Below are 20,044 nucleotides of genomic sequence, written 5' to 3' on the forward strand. Positions count from 1 at the left end.
CTCGGAGCTGGCATGACCATGAAAAACGCACATGACAAGCTAGACACGACTGAAGAAGCGGCCTTTAGGAAGAGCGGTAGCAATTCTTTAAAATGAGTCCTGATGCTCCAGTGAAGGCATTGCATTTCAGGATATGATGCATTATGCTCCCATGAGGAGGAACAGCTGCAGGTGTCCAAGCCATGATGTCCCATAAAGAAGCAATCATTTTGAGCAGCAGCACCAATGCTACTTGTGTTCAGCAAGCAGCAGGGTCTCCCACTTCAGGTCCTGTAATAAATATGGGTCAGGAAGCTTCAAGTAACCGATGATCAGTCTGCTCCCATTGGATCAAGGGTAGGAATTGTTCAAAAGTTTTCCTGTAATTTGAGAAAGACAGCTTTACCTTCAGGAGGATCTGGAATATTCATCACAGCTTCTAACAAGGCTTTCTCAGCATTGAGGTCCCTCAGCCACATGAAACTGGTCCAGTAGTCGACTGAGGAAAGGTTTACATCCCTAGTTTTACATTGGATGGTGCTGGGGGTTAGCCCGATCCTCAAGTCACTTATCTGTGCACCTTCCAAAGCATTGCGCAGAAATCCATTCCAGATTGGCTATCCAAACTTCACTTTCGCAGGCACAGAGGATGTGTATTGGGGCGTCAGACACCTTCATTCAGCCAAAACCAGATTTCATTCTCTCTGGGAAGCTATGGAGATGACATATGTAAAATGGACATTCTTGGTGGCACAAACTACCACAAACAAAATGGCCAGGACATAGGATTACATAAAGTCACCTTGCTCCTCTTCAGGGCTCAAGTCTCTATGAAAGCAGTATAAAGGCTACATAGTGGCAGTCAAAGATGCAGTACTTGGCTACCACCAGCCTATGGCTCAACACAATTTCTAGGTGAGGGAACTCGCCCAGGAACAAAATTGGGTCCTCTTTATAGTCAAGGTAGTAAATGTGCTACAGAGGGCAACACATCAAGTGGGTTGCAGGTTTAGAGGGGCTCTTTGACAAAATGCAGTCAAGAGCACTGGCAAACCCAGCAAGAAATACAAAGGAGCTTACTACAATGAGAAATGCTTAATACATATCTGTGTGGAATGTGGCCTGTATTTCAACATTCTTCTCATCCTCCTATCTTGATATACCTGCCTCCTGTTCCTGACAGAAGAGCATGCTAGTCTATTGTTTATGAATGTTAATGGATATTGCATAATGGAAAAGGAAAGCTCAATTGTAATCCCGATTTCCATTATTAAAGGAAACAAATTGAATAGTGGCGATTTTATGGTGTACTGGAACCCTATGTGTTTTAAATAAATGCATATATTGCTCTTGTGCTCACCCCCAATTAAAACGAATGTAACCTTAAAGAGTACACCCGTGCTGTTTTAGATCTCCGCATTTTATTTAAAAAGGGAAACCTAAATACGAAAATAGGTCGGCGTGTTCTACTAAACACCTCAGTGCAATCTAAATTTGGCTCCATCCGCATTAATGCACAAACCATTTGAATTTATGACCTTTTGCGATATTGACCTCCTAATTTGGAAGACCGCTTTTCTGGTGGCCATTACATCAGCGGGAAGAGTAGGAGAGGTTTAGGCTCTCATCAAAAGAACCTTACCTGATTTTTCATAGGGATAAGGTGGTCCTTTGTGCAGTGACCACCTTACTGAAGGTAGTATCGGATTTTCGGTCTTAAGTCAATAAATCGTTTAAAAAAAGATTTAAAAAAAAGATTGATTAAGAAAGACCGCTCAGTGCAGTCCCAGGGCTATGTTTCTAAATCAAACTGTCGGGACCCTGCAGCACATGTTTGCACAAGGGCTGACGGGCACACCAGGACCCGGAAGCGCAGTCAGGGGGAGAATGGGTAAGTGTTTGAGTGTTGCATGTATGTGTGTGTTTATGTTGGAGCATTTGGTGGGGAGGGAGGCGGCAGGGGCTGAGGGAGTGCTGGTTATGGGGGTGAAACCCCTCCGCTCTCTGATTTCAGACAAATTGTGACGGGGACGGAGAGGGAGAGGGAGAGGGAGGGGGAGGGTGCTGGGGTTGGGATGGGGGGGCCGAAGCAATGTCGCCTTTTCGTTTTTTGTAGGCTGCCTAAAAAAGGCGCCCTACAAAATTGAACCGGAATTTCATCTGAACCAAGAGATTTACGTTCCAATGTTTCCATCCCAGATCACATTCTTCACTGGTCGAGGAGGCCTTGCTTAAGTTGGACGTGTCAAGGGGCCTCATAGGTTTGTCGGCCCAGATATAAGGGTGCCGGTAAACTCACTGTCACCCTTGTTTCCGGACTGGCAAACTACAAGTCTGCCTGCCGGGGCCGCTGTGCCCGACAGGTCTGACCCTGCTGGGCGCAGCGGTCACAGTAGGCAGACTTTTCACTGGAGCACGAGGAGCCTTTAAAACGGTGCTGGTGCTCCCGTGTCCACATTCCCATAGAGTCCTATTGGACTCTATGGGAATGGGGACTAATGAAATTGCTGGCTCATGACTTCCTGGTTTCCAAACTTGGAATAGCCCGGTGGCACCGGGAAGTCAGGCGCTGGTTTATTTTTTTTTTTACGGGTCTGGCGGCAAACCGCCAGTAGCACCAGCAGGGTTACCGCTGGACCCGTATTGAGGCCCAAGGACTCTGAAAGTTTATTTAGAAACGGCCAAACAGTTGAGAAAAACAGATAAATGTTTTGTCATGTACTTATTCGCCTGGTAACGAGTCTGCAAATGCTTCAATTGCCAGGTGGGTTGTCTCGTGTATTGCAAAGGCTTATGACGTGAGGGGACATTCGGCTCCGGGCTCCTCCACAAGAGCCAAGACCGCATCATTAGCCTTTATTAGGCACTCCCCACTACAGAAAGTTCTTAACAGGGCAGCTCTCTTGTGAAGCAAGCTTTTTTTCCTACACAGCCTTCGAATGCAGACATTCTCCAACCATTTGGGAAGGAGGCAGAGCAGCACTAATGGAATCTGAATCACCATAAAGATAATTTTTCATATTTTCCCTCTTTTGTGTATTCTATTGGGACAAACTGTACTTGTCCATCAGCCTTCTCCCCTCCCATTGAGTGAAGTCTTTTCTGCTCTACTATTTCTGTACAAAGAGTTGGGTATAGGTTTTGGATTTAACCATGTCTTGCTCTTGGGATAGATTTTCTTTTTATCACCATCACCAAATGTCTGTGGATAAATCTCTCTAACCTCCTATGATATATTTCTTATGTCCATCTTCTGTTTTGACATGTAGACCTTCTATCCCCATCCTGTACCACTATTCAAAGGATTTGAGTCCATTTTACGCCTTGAAGATGTCTCAATTTAAGATACAGCCCTTAAAAAGTTATGACTGTGATTCGTTATAAAACTGTCTCAATCTGTCCTACTGTAGGTTATGTTGCATAAGCTAATCAAGTTGTTTTTGGTCTACTTTTTTAGACCTTAATGGGAGGAAATGGAACCTTCATGACCACAATGCCCCTGATGATGGGACAGGAGTCGTTGAAGCAGGTCCCAGGTCAGCTCAAGCAAATGGAGGTCCCTAAGGAGGGTGAGCGACGGAGCACCCACAACATAATTGAAAAGCGGTACCGTTCATCTATCAATGACAAGATTTTGGAGTTGAAGGACCTGGTCATGGGCAATGACTCGAAGGTAAGAAGGTGATTGTTGAATGGGGTAGAAAGGTCAGCAGGTGAAAGTATGGCAAGATTTTATATCACTTTGAGCAGCTGTGTGAGCAGATAAGGATTGTGGAAGTGTGAAGCAAAGCTGTTGGAGAGGGAGAATAAGAGCTACTAAGGGGCCTATGCATTGGAGACAGGAGGAGCTCTTAGGATGAATTACTACCCAGGAATGGGAAGAAGGAACTCAAAAGAACCTTGGTGCCAGTGGCAAGGAAAGAGAAAATGGCGTAAGCAAGCTTTTGGGTAGGTGTTAAGACACAATTAGTATTTTTGAGGATTCTGCCGTCACTTTTAAGGGCACCTCCCCTTTTTGCTTGTTTTCCCTGATTTTTGTGAATCACTGACATGTCCCTCTGGCCACCAAAAACTTTCCCAGAAGTCCCTAATGCCATTGCAATATTATTTTTTTTTACCTTTTAAGGTATATCTTATTTGGTCGCCCCGAAGATGCCCAGTCCCAGGGGTTCTTCTCGGGCATATCATTTTTGCACTAGGGTGTTTACGTGACTTTGCATTGATTTTAGGGACTAAGCTAGTGACTGTGGCACTTTTTGGCTTCACTAGTGGTGCAAGCCATTTTACCCATTTTTCTTTTTAATCCTGTTTTCGGACGTTTTGTATTTTTGGCCTCCCTTTGTAGAAGGTAACAATGAGGAAGGCACACAATGGTCGTTCTGGCCACATGGGCGCTTTGTGAGCCCACATGGCAGCCTCCATATTAGTTTACAGGTGGTAAGGCAAGTGCACGCCCTGGGCTCTCAATGTGAGAGTGGTCTAGGCTGAGTGGCAGTCCTACTGACCCACCAATAGGACTTTTTTGTTATTTTTTTTTGTTTTTTCCCCTAACCCCCTCTACTGATTGGTAGGCTGCCTTTTGACCAGCTACCTTTTTGCAGTGGTACTTAAGATCATGCCTGGTCGCTGCTTCCCTCCAACTGGCTGAAAGAGTGTTTTTTTTTTTTTTACAATTCCCGCTTTTTTTTCTTCATCTGCTGGGTCGAGTCTTCCATGCTGGAACTGTTTTTGGGGCTGTTTAGTGCAGTTTCCCTGTTGCTTACTGCCAGGATCTTCCATTTGGTTGTGGGTTGCTACCAGCACGTAGAAGGGTGCTGGGGTCACCAACACCCACCTGATCTGCTTGGGATGTAGGGGGCCTCAAGTCATTATCCCCCATCATGGGATGTTTTTCTGCAGAGCTACCACACTTCTTTGTTAACCAAGCTGCAGGGAGCTATCTTCGCGAGATCCCTGCTCTTACCAGAGTCTTCCTTGCCAGGCAATTGCTTCAGGCATGAATGTCAACACAGTGAAAAGGCAGTTTGTTCCTATCCTTGGTCCTGGGGGTAATTGTAAACCATGCTTCTACCGCAAATTCTAAAGCTGGTAAGGAAAGGGCTCGTGCCCGGGACAAAGGCCAGATCCACAGAGTAGTCGAGTCCTCGACACAATGAGAAATCATCTAAGTCATAAGTGGAGATCGTTGACGCCAGCTGCGCCATCGACTCCAGCCGACCCATTGACTCCATCAATGCCATTGAAACCCTTGGTGCCATCGAAGTCGAAAACGTCTTCATCGAAGACATAGATGACTCCTCGAGCTCCGCATTTCTGAAACCTTTGATGCCCTTACCAGAGGAAACTTTCACTCCTTTACCAAGTCACTAACCTCTATTTATGAGGACAATGAGCCATCTGATAATGATGCGCCATTTGGGTTACAGTATGGTACACCAAATGTCCCTGATAGTTTTATATGAGAGGAATCCAGGCTAAAGGAACTTTATGAACATTTGCAAAAGGCCAGTGGAGTGGACACTTCACCAGAATTAGAATTTGGTAAGCCTGCGTCTGATGAACATGCAGATGCCTCATACAGGCAGATAATGTCTAAGGTAGTAGATTACCTGGGATGGAGCAGACCTGACCGGACCTCCCCTGCTCTTCAAGCAGAAAGATCTAACAGACATCCTTGATCAAGATCCGCAAAAGGGTGCCATTTTACCTTTCCACATTGCTCTTCAGAAAAGGGCGAGTGCCAATTGGGAGACGCCACAGTCAAGTCTGGCAGTAAACAAGAACTAATCGTGACCCCAACTACTTATCAAAACACCCCACTGCAGAAAGTCTGGTGGTGCAGGCCACAACCTCAAAACAGTTTATCCAACCATCCCATTCCATCGAGGTGCCAAAAGTGGAGATGCATGGGCAAGAAAAGTATTTTCTGCAGGGAGCATGGCTCTTAAATCAGCCAACTTCACATGTGTCTTAGCAAAGTTTTCATACACTCGGAGACTGCATTTCTATGGCGGCTGAGCATATTCCTAAAGTGGAGGAAAGCGACAGTTTCTTGGCCATTGTTAAGGGACAGCAAGGAAGCCATGTGCGAGTCTCTTGGTCCGGATTCTGCTGACCGCATCAGCGGAGCCATGGCGGCAAGCACCGCAATTTGCAGATTTGCGTAGTTAAGGAAATCTGGATTTGCCCCAGACGTGCAGTCTAGACTCCTTAACATGCCTTTTGACGTGTCTCCTCTTTTTGACAGCAAGGCTGTCGAAATCCTTGAAGTTGCAGACCTCAAAGGTGGCAGCCAAATGTTTGGGTGTTGCTATTAGGCAGCCTCAGCCTTTTCAAACCCCTCTGAGTTCTTGAGTCACGACACCCCGGTGGCAGGCAGACTGTCTCAACATCTGAAAGAACGGCGAGACATTACTTCGGATACTTGGCCATTAGAAACCTGCCTTCTCTTCATTCAAAGACCTCAGAACCATCCACCGGGGAGCCATTCTTTGAAAGTCCCAGATCTGCTTCTTGTTCAGGAACTTTTGATCCTGCTAGAGAAAGGTGCTATAGAGCCTGTTCCTGTAGCAGAGAGGAATAAAGGATGCTACGCTCCATTTTTCCTAATCCCCAAAAAGGACAGACGACTGAGACCCATCGATACTTGAACAAGCTCCTCAGGAAGAACAAGTTCAAGATGGTCATACTTTCTCAGATCCTTCAGGCCCTCCAACTCAATATTCGCCGTTGGCCGTTCTCATTATCAGTTTTGAGTTCTGCCGTTTGGGCTTACCTCCGCCCAAGGGTTTTCACCAAACTGATGGCGGTGGTGGCACTGAGTCTCAGGAGAGGGGGGTTTCACGTCTACCCCTACCTGGACGATTGGCTGGTCAGGACGTGTTCTCATGAATAAGTCCTGGATCTTCTCAACGTCACCTGTCACTCTCTTCACAGACTGGGATTCTCCCTCAATTACAAGAAGTCCCATATGACACGATCTCAAAAGCTCTAGTTCATCTGGGCCGCACTGTATACATCCTTGCGGAAAGAGCGCACCACCCAAGGTGAGGGCTCAAGACATTGTGCAGATGGTCTCCACGTTTCAGAGTGCCCAGCGTCTCATGGCCTTCGACTTTGAGGTTGCTTTGCCTCGTGGCATCCTGCATTTTTGTGGTGCCAAAGGCTCGCCTGAGGAGATCCCTTCAATGGGCTCTCAGGACACAATGGTCTCAATTCTCGGGCAACATGTCAGACCTAATTCAGGTTCCAAGCAGGGTTGCATAGAATCTCCTGTAGTGGGCCTGTGAGTACAACATTATGAAGGGAGAACCTTTTGTCAACTATGGCCGGAGATAACCGTAGTGACGGATGTCTCACTGAAGGGGTGGGGAGCACACGCCAACGATATGACCATCAGCAGTCGTTGGTCTCCATCGGAGTCCAAACTACACTTCAATCTTTTAAGGCTGAGAGCAATCAGACTTGCACTGAAGACTTTTCTGCCCTCTCTTCGGGGAAAGAATGTCCTGTTAATGACTGACAACACAGTGGTCATGTACTACCTCAACAAGAGAGGAGGTGTAGGGTCACTACCACTGTGCAGAGAGGTAATGCAGCTCTGGTACTGGGCAATTCAAGAAGGAATCTCCCTGTCGGCTGATCACCAGCCGGAGGGGAGAACTCAGTGGTGGATGCTCTGAGCAGGCAGACCACAGTCTCCCACGAGTGGGAACTAGCTCAGGAAGTCCTTCAAGAGATCATCACCCTTTGGGGAACCCCTCAAGTGGACCTGTTTGCGACCAGTGTCAACAAGAAGTGCAAACTTTACTGCTCCAGGGAATTTTCCTCAAGAGGAGCTCTAGGAGATATGTTTGTGGTGGATGTAGTGTTTCCACTCCTGTACGCGTTTCTTCCAGTCCCCGTCATTCCTCATGTGATCAGGAGATTGAGACAGTTCAGGAAATGCATGATCCTTATTGCCCCAGAATGGGCCAGGAGGTACTGGTACCCAGACTTTCTGGACATGTCCATCTTCCCTGCAATACGCCTTTGTTAAGATGGTTTTCTGAACTCTGACCTGGTGGGCAGAGGTTCAGAAGGCAGCCTAGTTTCCTGGAACAGGGTAACTGTCTGGACAAGCCAGGCCAAGCCAGAACAAACTAAGTAACATTGGTGGTGGTCAAGACTAGATCTCAGGAGGGGTGAGGGTGATCGAAAGCCCACAATGAGCACACAGTAAACAACAACACAAAATATTCGTCAGGTGTGTGTGTATATATATCAAAAATACATATACATTTATTAAAGGCCTTTGAACTCAAACACAGGGTGAAACCACAGCAATATTAACAATACTAACACAACACAACACTATACTAGGAAACCTATACATTAACTATTAGTCTAAATTAATATTCCACATGCACAGATCTATAACCTGGAATAGAAGGGGGTGGGGTCAGACAGTGCAAATCTACTTGGGGCTGTCCTTCAACAACTCAAACCCTGACTAATAGGCAGTCCAATCCCTACGAAGTGTGGAACCTTGTGCTCAAAAGCACATTCAGCACGGGAGCACTCGATCATGCGGTTAAGCACAAAACTGGTCTCTTCAAGGGGCTGTAGTGGCTCAGGAAGATGGGTGAGGTGATGAAGCATAAGGTCCCACTATTCAAGGAGGGTCTCTACAAGAGGGCATTGTGATTTCCAGGAATTGGGAATAGGATGGTAGCACAGGCTACCCTAACAAAGGAGAGTGGCCCTTGGGGGACACTTGTGCGTAAAAGTCTATGGATGCACCAGCGGCTACCGGTAAGTGTTGCAAGTACTCACTGACCCTCGACGCACTCCGGAACAAACTTTGCCCGTAAAGGCCAGTTCGCTTGCTGGTTCGAGTCCAGCAGTTGCGCGTCTCTCCGGCTTTCAGGGTCTGTGTTCCGGGACCTCAGTCCATGGTGGGACAGTGGCGCTTTCTCCTCTTCTGGCGATCGGATCAGACCAGTTCCTCTTTGGGCACAGGAGGCGTGGGGGACAGCAGCAAGGCTTCCACGAAGCTCGTCAGCACAGTGGGGCGACACAGGTACAGCGTAGGCTCTGGTTCAGGCGGACTATCCTAATTCCAGATCTAGCAATGCTAGGTGTATGAAACTCGGCGAGAGAGTGCCTTTTACCAAGAGTTTACGGTTACCAAAGTCTCAAGTTGAAACCCGATATGGCGGCGGTTCCAAGGCAAAGGTCCCGTACTAGCTGATCAGTTTGATGGGCGGTCCAGGACCACTTCCGAAGAGACTCGTTTGCAGGTTAAGCAGGAGTTGCCGAGGGTAGTTAATCCCACTACTCCAATGGGTCGAACTGCCCTTGCAAGCCTTCTGTGATCGATGAGAAGCAAACTCTGACGGGACGTCAGGTTGCCAAACCTTCCAGCAGGTCACCAGCAGTTCCACAGATCTGCTTCTTCGGTTCAGATAGGTGTGAACTCAGAAGATCGACTTGGAATAGTTCTAGAGTGCTTTATCTTATCCGAAATCTCCTTCGCTCGAAAACAAAGAGAAACCAATAGATCTGCTCACATTCAACCATTCCAGACGTGGACCAATCATGGACCATGGTGATCCCAGCACATCAGACATCCTGGCACCCAGGATGTGTATTGGAACTAGCTGCTCCAGCCCACATCCTGTGCGCGCGCACACACACAAGGCATGCAGAAGCCCGCGAAAGCTACGGTTTGCGCGGAAGTCTGCATGACAGTTTCCCGGGTCTGCTCGACCTGGGGAAGGCAAAGGGACAAAATGGCCAAAGGACCGAACAAAGGACCTTGCCGCATTCTCCTATAAGGAATCAAGGGTGCAATCGTGAGGGTGGGAATACGCTAGAGAGTTCCTACATCATGAATACACATGTCAGCATAGAAACCTCTCGCTGTATTGGGCAGGATATAATGCTAGCCTCTGTGTCTATAATAGAATCAAAGACTACCCTGCGCTGTCAGCATGAGCAAACTTAATTCTATGTCCAGACAGGAGGCAAGCATTATGCTTGTTCAAAGCTCGCCACTACTCTATTAGGTATTTCTGACACTGGTTTGAAATAAAGTCTTAAATGTAGCTTCGGAAGACCAATCAGCTGACTTCATAATGTCTTGTAGTGACACTCCTGCAGAGAAAGCACTAACAGCATTGTCCCTCTAGCTGAATTGCCTCCAAATCTGGACAGGTCTATGCCTGCCCAATGCATAACCTCTCTGACCCATCTGGCTATCGTGGCTATAGCTACAGTGTGGTGCGGCTTCCTACGTGCTATAAGCAACTGTGTTACTCCTACTGGTCTAATGTTGGCTGTTGCTGCCTAGTAATCTTTTATGCACTATGCTACGCATATCTTTTTGTTTTCTGGAAAGTGAGTTAAGAAATAATCTTAGTCACATTTTGTTCTTTTAGCTATGCTGAACACTACGCCCTCCATGTAAAATATCTTCCTTTCTATTTCCAGTGCCTTAACGCCCAGTACTCTTCTGCATGCTGCTAAGCAGAGCAGCATTGCTTGCTTCACTGACAATTGCGACCGCGAGAGATTTGCTGTACTTCGGCCAGTGAGAAACATTCGTAACACTTCTCTGATGTCCAAGAGGACTGCATATTTGGGTTCTGGTGCTTTCCTCAACTTCACTCCCTTGGGTAAGCGAACAACTGCAGGGTGCTCTCCTATGGGCTTCCCGTCTACTCTATTGTGTCCCACTGATACAGCCGATCTGTAAACTCCGAGCATCTTGTAGGCGCATGCGTCGTGAAATCTGTCGGCTAAGAAATTGACAAAGTGAACTAGAGGAGCTGAAAAGGGATGAATACTGCATTCGTGCACCAGTCGGACCAGCGACGCCATAGCTCCGGATGGTGGAAGGTGCCCCAGAGTCTCTAATGCAGTCGGCAGTGAGCTGCGAAATGCCTGGCAATTGCCATCTTTTCCTGAAACCCTGCAAGCTATTACGCAGAGACTTCCTGTTTCTATTAGAGGGTGAGGAAGGCTGTTTGGGCTGAGCAGGAGGTCTTGCCGATGAGGAACGATCCTCGGGGAAATCCAAAGAAAGTTCCATCGCTACTGGAAACCAGGCCTCTGACTTCCAAAATGGCATTATTCCTACTAGCTCTGCCACTTCTCTGCAGACCTTCGCTAGGACTCTTGTCAGCATGACGAAAGGCGGGAAGGCATAGTTCACTGCTCCGCCCCACTGGTGTAGAAAAGAGTCCGTCCCTACTACACCCGGGTCTATCCTACAGCTGAAGTATTTGGGTGTCTGAGCGTTCAACCTAGACCCTAATAGATCAGTTTCTAGGAGACCCCAAATCTCCTGTGGTCGTGTGAAGACTTGGGGATGAAGCTTCCAGTCGCTGGAATCCACGAGATACCGTGAGTTCCAGTGTGCTACCCTGTTCTGTTCCCCTGGTGAGTATTCTGCTGATATTTCAATGTGATGTTGAAGGCAGTGATGCCAAAAATCTTTTGCTATCTCTTCTACCATCTTGGATCTGGTCCTTCCTAGTTTGCTTATATAAAAGACAACAGAGATGTTGTCCATCTTGGGTAAAACCAACAGTTGGCTTTGCCTTTGGTAAAAGCGCGCAGTGCGAAGGACCCTGCCAGAAGCTTGAGACAATTTATGTGTAACCTCCGCTCTTCTGCTGACCGTTTTCCCTGTCTCTATCTCTCTGCATCTGACTTCCCAGCTGGCTCTGCTCGCATCGGACTCTAATTATATCTGGGGTGCCGCCGGAAATTGCTCAGCTGTTCCAGGCTTCCATGTTCTGAAGCCACCAATTGAGCTCTGTCAGAGCTTCCTGATCTAGGGTCACTAGTTATCCTTCTCCTCCCTGTAAGTGTCTGATCTTGAGCTTTTTCAGGGCTCCTTAATGGAGAGGTCCTGGAAAGATTACTTGGATCAAAGCTATTCTGGCTAGACTGCGAAGCGAAATAATCTTCTTTGCAATGACTGTCCTGAGCTACTTTTTGATGGATTTCACCTTGTGAGTCGGCAGCTTGAGAACTGCTTTCCTGGATCTATAATGAATCCTAGGAATTTTACTCTCTACTGATTGCAACTGGGACTTGTCTAGGTTCACGATGAAGCCTAGAGAAGATGGAAGGGTCTAGCTCAACCACACATTTTCTTGGAGAGCTACTTTGTTTTGAGCTAGAATGAGGATATCGTCAAGGTAAATGATTATCCTGATGCCTCTCTCCCATATTGCTGCTGCTACAGGTCTCATTATCTTGGTGAATGGCCAAGGGGCGGACGCGAGACCGAAAAGGAGACTTGTCAAGTGCCATTTCCCCTGTTCCACCGAAAACTGAGAAATCTGTGCTGTTGCGATCAGAATAGTGAGATAGGCATCACTGAAGTCTAGGTGCACCAACCAGTTTCCTGTGCGCAGGAGTTCTCAGAAGGTGTGTATCCCTTACATCTTGAAATGTCTGTAGGTTAGCTACTCGTTCAGACCTTTCAAGTTTTACTGGCCTTGCCTTCTCTCCACTGTGTACTAGAAACCTATTGCTAAAAAAGAAAACGGGCCTCTCAGCGAATCGCGCTCTTATCGCGTTCTTGTCTACTACCTTGCGCAATTCATCTTACCTCCTCTTGGGGAATATGCACTGGCTGGGCTTCTGTTCTTTGCACTGGATCGCTGGTTGTGCGTTATTCCTCGTTAGTAATTTTCTTTTTCCTAATCCTGTTCAGATGGACTTCCAAAATCAACCCCGAGGGTGGATTTTGTGAGACCACCCTATTATGGTGAACCGGGAGACAGTGAGATTTTAGCCAGACCCCATCAAGGTAAGGTAGCACAGCAGCGGGGCTTAGTCTTAAGGAGGGATGTGCAAGTGGGCCAGGTCTACAATGAGTCTCCATAGAGCACACCAATAATTCAAGTTGGACAGGTAAGTAGAAAAATATACAATGATTAGGCCTTTAAAATATACACTACGCAAGAATGAAATTCTTATTTTGTCACACCCACACTATGAAACAGATATAACGCATTCACCCTTAGGCGATGTAGGAAAGCATCTTAGATTCAAGAACCAGTGAAGCGCGGGTTAGTACTTGGTTGCATAAGAATTAGAAAAGCGTTCCCCTAGCACTTAATGCGTGCAACCCTAACTTGGTTAGCGGCCTTGTACCATAAAGTCATCAGTTCCAAAGTTAGACTTCTCAGGTAGGTTTAGTAAGAGATTGGCAATGCCAGTGGTTATGATTAAAAAGAGTCAAAAGTTGAGTAAAGCGAAGTAGGTAAACTAGCTGAACACCAAAACAATAGATTAGCCCTAGGAAGGGATCCTTGACCAGGCCTCCACCGACTATTGTCAGGGAAAGAGTGATTGTGATTTAAGGCCAGGACTTTATGTGCATGTAACCCTGTGGAGCAAAGAGGAGTGACAAACCGGTATGCTTACTTAACCCCCTGACTCTGATTTCCCCAGAGACCACAGCTGAGCTTCCAGAATCCGTTGGGGACAAACATTTGTGCTTGGTCCGGGGGGGGGGGTCACAACTTTTTGGTGTGGGATTTAGTTTTGGTCGGATGCAGTGCTTATGAATATGTTCCAGACACCTCCCAGCAGAATACCCAACGAAGACCAGATGAAGACTTCTACGGAGCAGACCACCGCAGGACACCTTCAGGGAGCAATGAAGATACGTTGCAATGGAGGTCACCAAGATCAGTTGGCGACAGGCAATCTTCAATGAACGACCAAAGGAGCAGGCCCAGCACATCATCTGTTTGATGCTGGAAGGTTGAAATGGCAAGAGCAGGCATCTTGTTCCACAAGTTAAAGATCCTCCAAGTTCCAAGGTTGCACTCGCAACGCCTGCTGCTGCAGCAAGGTTTCCCAGGAGAGAGCTGGTCAGTCCACTTGTTGGTCCAGGGACCCTTCCGAAGGCACAGATCCTGGAGTAGGGGTCAAGACGGGTTGTTCCCACAGGTCCAGGGGTCGAGGCATCGACCAGGGTCTTCTTGAGATCAGGCAGCGCAGCAGGGCTTCACTAGGACAGCTTTGGAGTTGATTCTGGTCACCAGCAGGTGTTGCCGGCTCTTCTGTGTAGGGGTCTTGCCTCCAATGATCGGTCAATTGCTGCAGGAGTTCTCATTTTATCCAATATGTGGGCTAGGAGCTCACCAGAGCCCTCCAATGATAAGGAACTGCATCACTATTAGTGGATATCCAATCACGTATAGCCACTGCCCACATCTGTCCAGCAACAGATATTCAGGCATCTGGATGTATATTGGGACCAGATAGTCCAAGCCCCACTTCACACAACAGCTCACACACATCACTCCTTTACCTGCAAAAATAGCCGCTTTCCCTAGGAAAGGCCATTCCATAAATGGCACTTCCTGACCTGAGAAGGCAGTAAGGACAAGATGGCCAAAGAACAAACTTAAACCTTGTGGCACAGCCATCTTGGGTTGCTAGCCACCCTTAATTGCTATTTGCAATAAATGCAAAGGAGCACAAGTAAAATTAGAAAAACAGGGCAGTAAAATATCCACTGACACCATCTCCACATTGTCAAGTTAATCAAAATGCCATTACAGGAAAAGATATAAGAGTACAAAGTATCGTAACCACACATCACTTTAATGTGATGTGTGCAATTGTAACAATATAAGCACATCAGACACAGTCTCTCAGTGCTGATGTTTTTGTGACCTGATAAGTTCCTCATACGAATGAGCAAAAGGACAAACTTGCCTCCAAAAAGTCAGGACTTTTATCAAAGCAAGAAAAAGAGGGTGTCCCTTAGAAGTCTATGGGAGGAAAGCGGCAAAAAGAAAATCTTTCCTAACAAATCCTCTGGTGAAGTGTGTGCAAGCATCTATCTGAAGGGTAAAATAAGGACACCACAAAAGATCAGTAGAGGTCTAGATCTCTCTATTGTATGTATATTGGAGCATCATTGGCTTCACTCAGACGAAGTGGCAAGGCTTTTGATTAGATACAATAGGTTACACAGGAAAATATACACATTACGTACAATCTGAAGTTCAAATAAGTACTATATGTTTAGGACACAGTAAAACACTTTGGCCCTCATTACGACCCTGGCGGAATACGAAAAACGATGGCGGAAATGCAATACCGGCATCGAATACCGCCCGTTGCGATTATGACCCGTCACCGTAAAGTACGATGCGAGTAGCGACACCGTAATGAACGCCAACGCTAACTGCACCAAGTACGCGCACGCGCGCCGTGCAAAACCGCAATATCCGCCATGGCGCAACGGTACGCGAATGCTGACCCCAGCGGACATTCACCTAACGCCATCAAGCATGGCGGAAAGTACCATTCCGCCATGGCGAGAACTACGGCATCGTGAACCAACCGTAATGGCCCTACTGAGTGCCTGTACTCCACTCCCTGGCCACATTGCACAACTCCTCGTAGGCGCAATGCAGTCACACCATGCAACCAGTGAAATGTACAAGTCACCCATGCATGCCAACGAACAAATGCATGCAGGGGCCCCAAGTGCCCTGTGAGTGGCCATCCCCAATTGGCAACACACCATTGCCATACTGATGCAGCACAGGCATCTGAAGGTGCAAGTACATCAAAATGAACTGAAAATTCCATGACACAAAACAACAACAGTCCCCCATCGCTTGCCACCAGTGTAAACCAACAGTCAAAGCAGTAACCTGAGGGAGACTGCACCAGCCCTGTACACATGGCAGTAGCCAAACCAACCATCACCATAAGCATGTACCACACAACTGTACCCAGAAGCCGGAACCCAATGCAGAACACCTCACAATACATCGCGCCACAAATCGGAATATGCCACATTACTAGCAAAGAATAACGCCACACGGTTAATATCAGAATATAAATTTAATGCACATCAAAATCACCAAGGCCATACAGCCATTTGAGCATAAACTCACAAATGATCAGCATTACTGTGGGCTGCATCCGGAATAAATGACCAGCTACCCCATGTGACGCCCTGTACCTCCATGGCACACAGGGGCTACATCCACGTCCAAAAAGGCAACATGGAAGCGCCTAGGACCGCAGGCCCGTCCCATGAAGTAGGCACTAGTCCAGCTGGAAGCTAGGTATGCTGCACCTAGCCACTAGTACTGCGTAAGGGCATGTGGGCCATTGGCGATCGTCCCATAAGATCGTAATGGTGCTCCACTGATTAACTCGAAGCTGCAGGTGTCGACTGTAGAAGCCATCTGCAGGAGTGGCGTACAGATGGCAGCGGCAGAAGGGGAGGAGATACCTGTCACCCAAATGAAAAAAAATATAGTATGGGCATCCGAACTTCATATGTATTACTCACTACATTCAATACACCAAACCTACAACCATATGCATGCTAGCCCACTCATAAGGATCAATTGCACCCAAAATTCACTTGCGAATCATTACGACACAAATCGAGGTGAATACACTATTTCAAACGAGTGTCTGTGTGCATGCGCCTGTCAGAACAGGATCCATCAGATGGGATCATCAACGTGCATAGACACAAGTGATTGAAGGCGCGTCGAGACAGGGAGGGTTCAACAAGGGCAGACAGACGATGGTCCCACTATGGCAGCCTTGCATCACATAGCGCAGGGGAAGGGGATAGATTCCAAATAGCCATGTACATGGCCGACTCCCAATTAAATCATCTTCCCATGCATCCATTCATCATTCCCTCATCCCGTTATGAAAACGCCTGAATATTCACTCACATAACATTCGAAATGTCCATTGAGTCTGTGCGTAATGCAGCCTTCTAAATCCACTGTGCTCCTGCCCGGATTCCTTGTGTAGTGAAGTCACATGTATTTGTGAACGTCCTGCCTTATCGTCCACTACGCTATAGCGCATCCCATGCAAATCATATCAATCATTGCATTCCCGTCATGGGCCCTGTCCCAAGGACATTCAACAATAGAACGTTACATTTCCAGTCAGACCTGTGGGCGTCTCCACGCCGCTAGTCGAAAACCGAAAGCGCTGTCCTTCGAATTCCTAATTTGCAACATCACGTTGAAAAGGCATCTGTGAACGCCTGTATTCACAAATACATCTATGCAGTGCGGCTGTGTGTGAAAATGTCAAACGGCCTCAATCACTGATGGGACTCCCCACCGTCGGTGAACGTCGGTACAGTGCTGCATGAGGGTTCACCGTTGATCGAGCACTACATTCCACTGACCCTTCACAAGTCTGCTCGCGAATGCAAATATCGCATGTGCAACAATGGGACCATAGCAGAATTAACACATTAACCAATATTCCACAGCCTTCGGGAATAAGAACATGAATGCAAATGCAAGATGCCATGCGTCGAATTGCAGCGTGGTGTGCGGGACGTGCTCGCACGAAAGGCATTGCAGCTGACACAGGTGAAATGAATCACCACAGGTGGAGGCTATACAGCCTGAAAACACATAAATTGCATACCCAAACCCCTCCCACAACCACACCCACTCCAGAATGCTACCGGCAGGACTAGCCATGTTGGGCCTGGGGGACCTGATTGCACTGCAAGTACTCCAACTTCAAGAAGAAGACGAACGCCAACGACTGCAACAACCGGCCGCACAGAGGAGACGCAGGAGGAGGAGGAGGAGGAGGGCAAGGCATGGCCAGCAAGCCCCACCAGCACAGCCACTACCACCACGCAGGCAGCCCGCAATCCCACGCCTCCGAGCTAATCCGTTCAACCTCACAGCTGAGCAGATCCACACCCTCTACCGTTTGGACCGGGACACCATAACCGCCATTGTCGACATGACACACGCTGACCTTGTCAGCATGATAGATAGCCCAACCGCCATCCCACCCCTACTGAAGGTGGTGTCTGTACTCCACTTCCTGGCCACAGGCACCTACCAGCACACAGTCGGACAGTTGCATGGCATTTCACAGCCCCTATTCTCACGGACACTATTCCAAGTGCTTGATGCCCTCCTGAAGCACTCAGACGACTACATCACTTTACCACGCTCGGAGCAGGAGCTTACAAACACAAAAGTGGGATTCCATGCACTTGGCGGCATACCGGGTTGCATTGGTGCCATCGACTGCACCCATGTGGAATTGGTTGTCCCACATGCCATGGAGGCCCAGTACCGCAACCGGAAACAATATCATTCTATCAATGTACAAATGGTGTGTGACTCCAACAGGATCTTTACACATTGTTCTGCCCGATTTCCAGGATCAACACATGATTCTATGGTCTTGCGGAACTCTAGAATACCACGCTACATGGAGCGACACGCAGGGCGCCGATCCTGGCTACTCGGTGAGTCTCATTTAATGCATGAGTATGTGGGGTAGGTGATGCGTGCATGATCTGGCAGGAAGGGGGGGGGGTGCGTACGTAGCATTGACATTCCACAAACATCCTTTCTTGTCCACATACAGGTGATTGCGGGTATCCACTGAAGAGATGGCTCCTCACACCAATCCGGAACCCACAGGACCAGCATGAGGAGGACTACAAAGATGCCCACTCACGTACCCGTGTGGTCATAGAACAGGCATTCGGCCTACTGAAGGCTCGTTTCCGCTGCCTCAGCAGGTCTGGCGGGGCACTCCTGTACCGCCATGAGAAGGTTGCAAAGATGGTCATGGCATGTGTCATGCTACACAACATGTGCGTACGTAGAAATGTGGCCATGCCTCCTGACGCAGAACTGCAAGCACCTGAAGATGGTCATGATGAGGGTGGTGATGTGGCAGCACCTCAAGGAGTCCGCGAGGCACAGGCGGCCCGTGAAATTCGTCAGAATCTCATAGATGCATGCTTCTAGCACTCACGCCTGGTGGCTGTTACATGGACACGGGACTTGTGGCACTGTGTGAGTCTGGAACATGCACAATGTGGACTGTACGCCAAGATAGGCCTCGTACACAGAGATCAATGTCCACACATCTCATTGGATGAATATGAAGAATTGTATTGCAGATGTGAAATGACATTACACACCCAATCGACCCGCCACCCAATGAAGCCCAACACACCCCCTACACCCTCCAACCTCCCCCCCGAACACCAGTGTCCGAAGACGCTCATCGTCAGTGGGCAGACGCTATTGCAAGCCCCCTCTCCGGGTATCAGGGGCACCCCTGCCTGTAGAGCGCCGGGTCCTCCCAGATCTACGTTGGGGGCTGCCCTGGACGGAACTTGCAACGGATGATGTCTCTGCCTGCTCACGTCCATGCATGTCCCTAAGGGTTTGTGAGAGCTCAGTGAGCACACGGCGCACAGCGGCAAGTTCACCACATACGTCTTTAGACGTCGCATGCAGTTCCCCCCTCAGGCTCTCGGTGCTTCTCTCCATTTGTCCCCTCAGGCTCTCGGTGCTTCTCTCCATTTGTGCCCTTAGTGTCTCTGTACTACGCTCCATTTCTGCCCTAAGTGTCTCAGATGTTTCAATGGCTGCCTTAGAACCCCCACATTCATCAGCATGCTCCTTGAGGAGCGTGGCCATTTGCTGCTGTTGCACTATCATCTGCTCGAGGGACTGTTGCCTCTGCTGGGCCATGCCCATTTCCGGTGGTGTCACAGAGGGGCTGGACGCCTCATGTTGCCTTGCAACAGGCCTTGTTGGGGTTGGCCAGTCGTCGTCTTGTGGGTGCCCCTGCGTGGTGTCTTCATGGTGTACGGGATGAAACATACAGGGGGATTGGGACAGGTCATGGATGGATCCTACATCTACAGCACCGTTTTCTGTGTCGGAGCATGCTGGCATGAAAGCAGTTTCACCTATGGTGCTGCTGCCACCAGAAGCAGTGCCTTCTGTGGCATCCATTGGGGGGACCTGTGGTGCTGCTGTTGTGGACATGCTGGCTGCTGGGGTGCCTGTTGATGTCCCCTCCAGTGTGCTGCCACTCGATTTGTGCTGCTGACGTGTCTTGATCCGTGCAGCTGAGGTGGAGGGTCTTTGGCCGTTGGTCTTGGCCCTCTTTGCAGGTGTGCTGGTAGGGGTGTCCTGAAGCTCGTCGTTGGAATCTGACCCTGTGGTGGAGTAAAGGAGGCCGAGCGTTATTCATGGGTCTGTGGTAA

At 48.3% G+C, this 20,044-nt stretch overlaps 1 protein-coding gene across 1 annotated transcript in view; it reads left to right on the plus strand.

Annotated features, from left to right (window-relative positions):
- Positions 1 to 20,044, plus strand: part of LOC138582000 (sterol regulatory element-binding protein 2-like) — a 401,726-nt gene that overhangs the window by 122,903 nt on the left and 258,779 nt on the right. Inside the window, exon 5 of the mRNA XM_069652893.1 lies at positions 3,437 to 3,652. Coding sequence (XP_069508994.1) covers positions 3,437 to 3,652 — 216 coding nt within the window. The remainder of the gene's footprint in view (positions 1 to 3,436; positions 3,653 to 20,044) is intronic.

The sequence above is a fragment of the Ambystoma mexicanum genome, chromosome 3q (genome assembly GCF_040938575.1).
Source record: "Ambystoma mexicanum isolate Mex_15411 chromosome 3q, UKY_AmexF1_1, whole genome shotgun sequence".
NCBI classification, from domain to species: Eukaryota; Metazoa; Chordata; class Amphibia; order Caudata; family Ambystomatidae; genus Ambystoma; species Ambystoma mexicanum.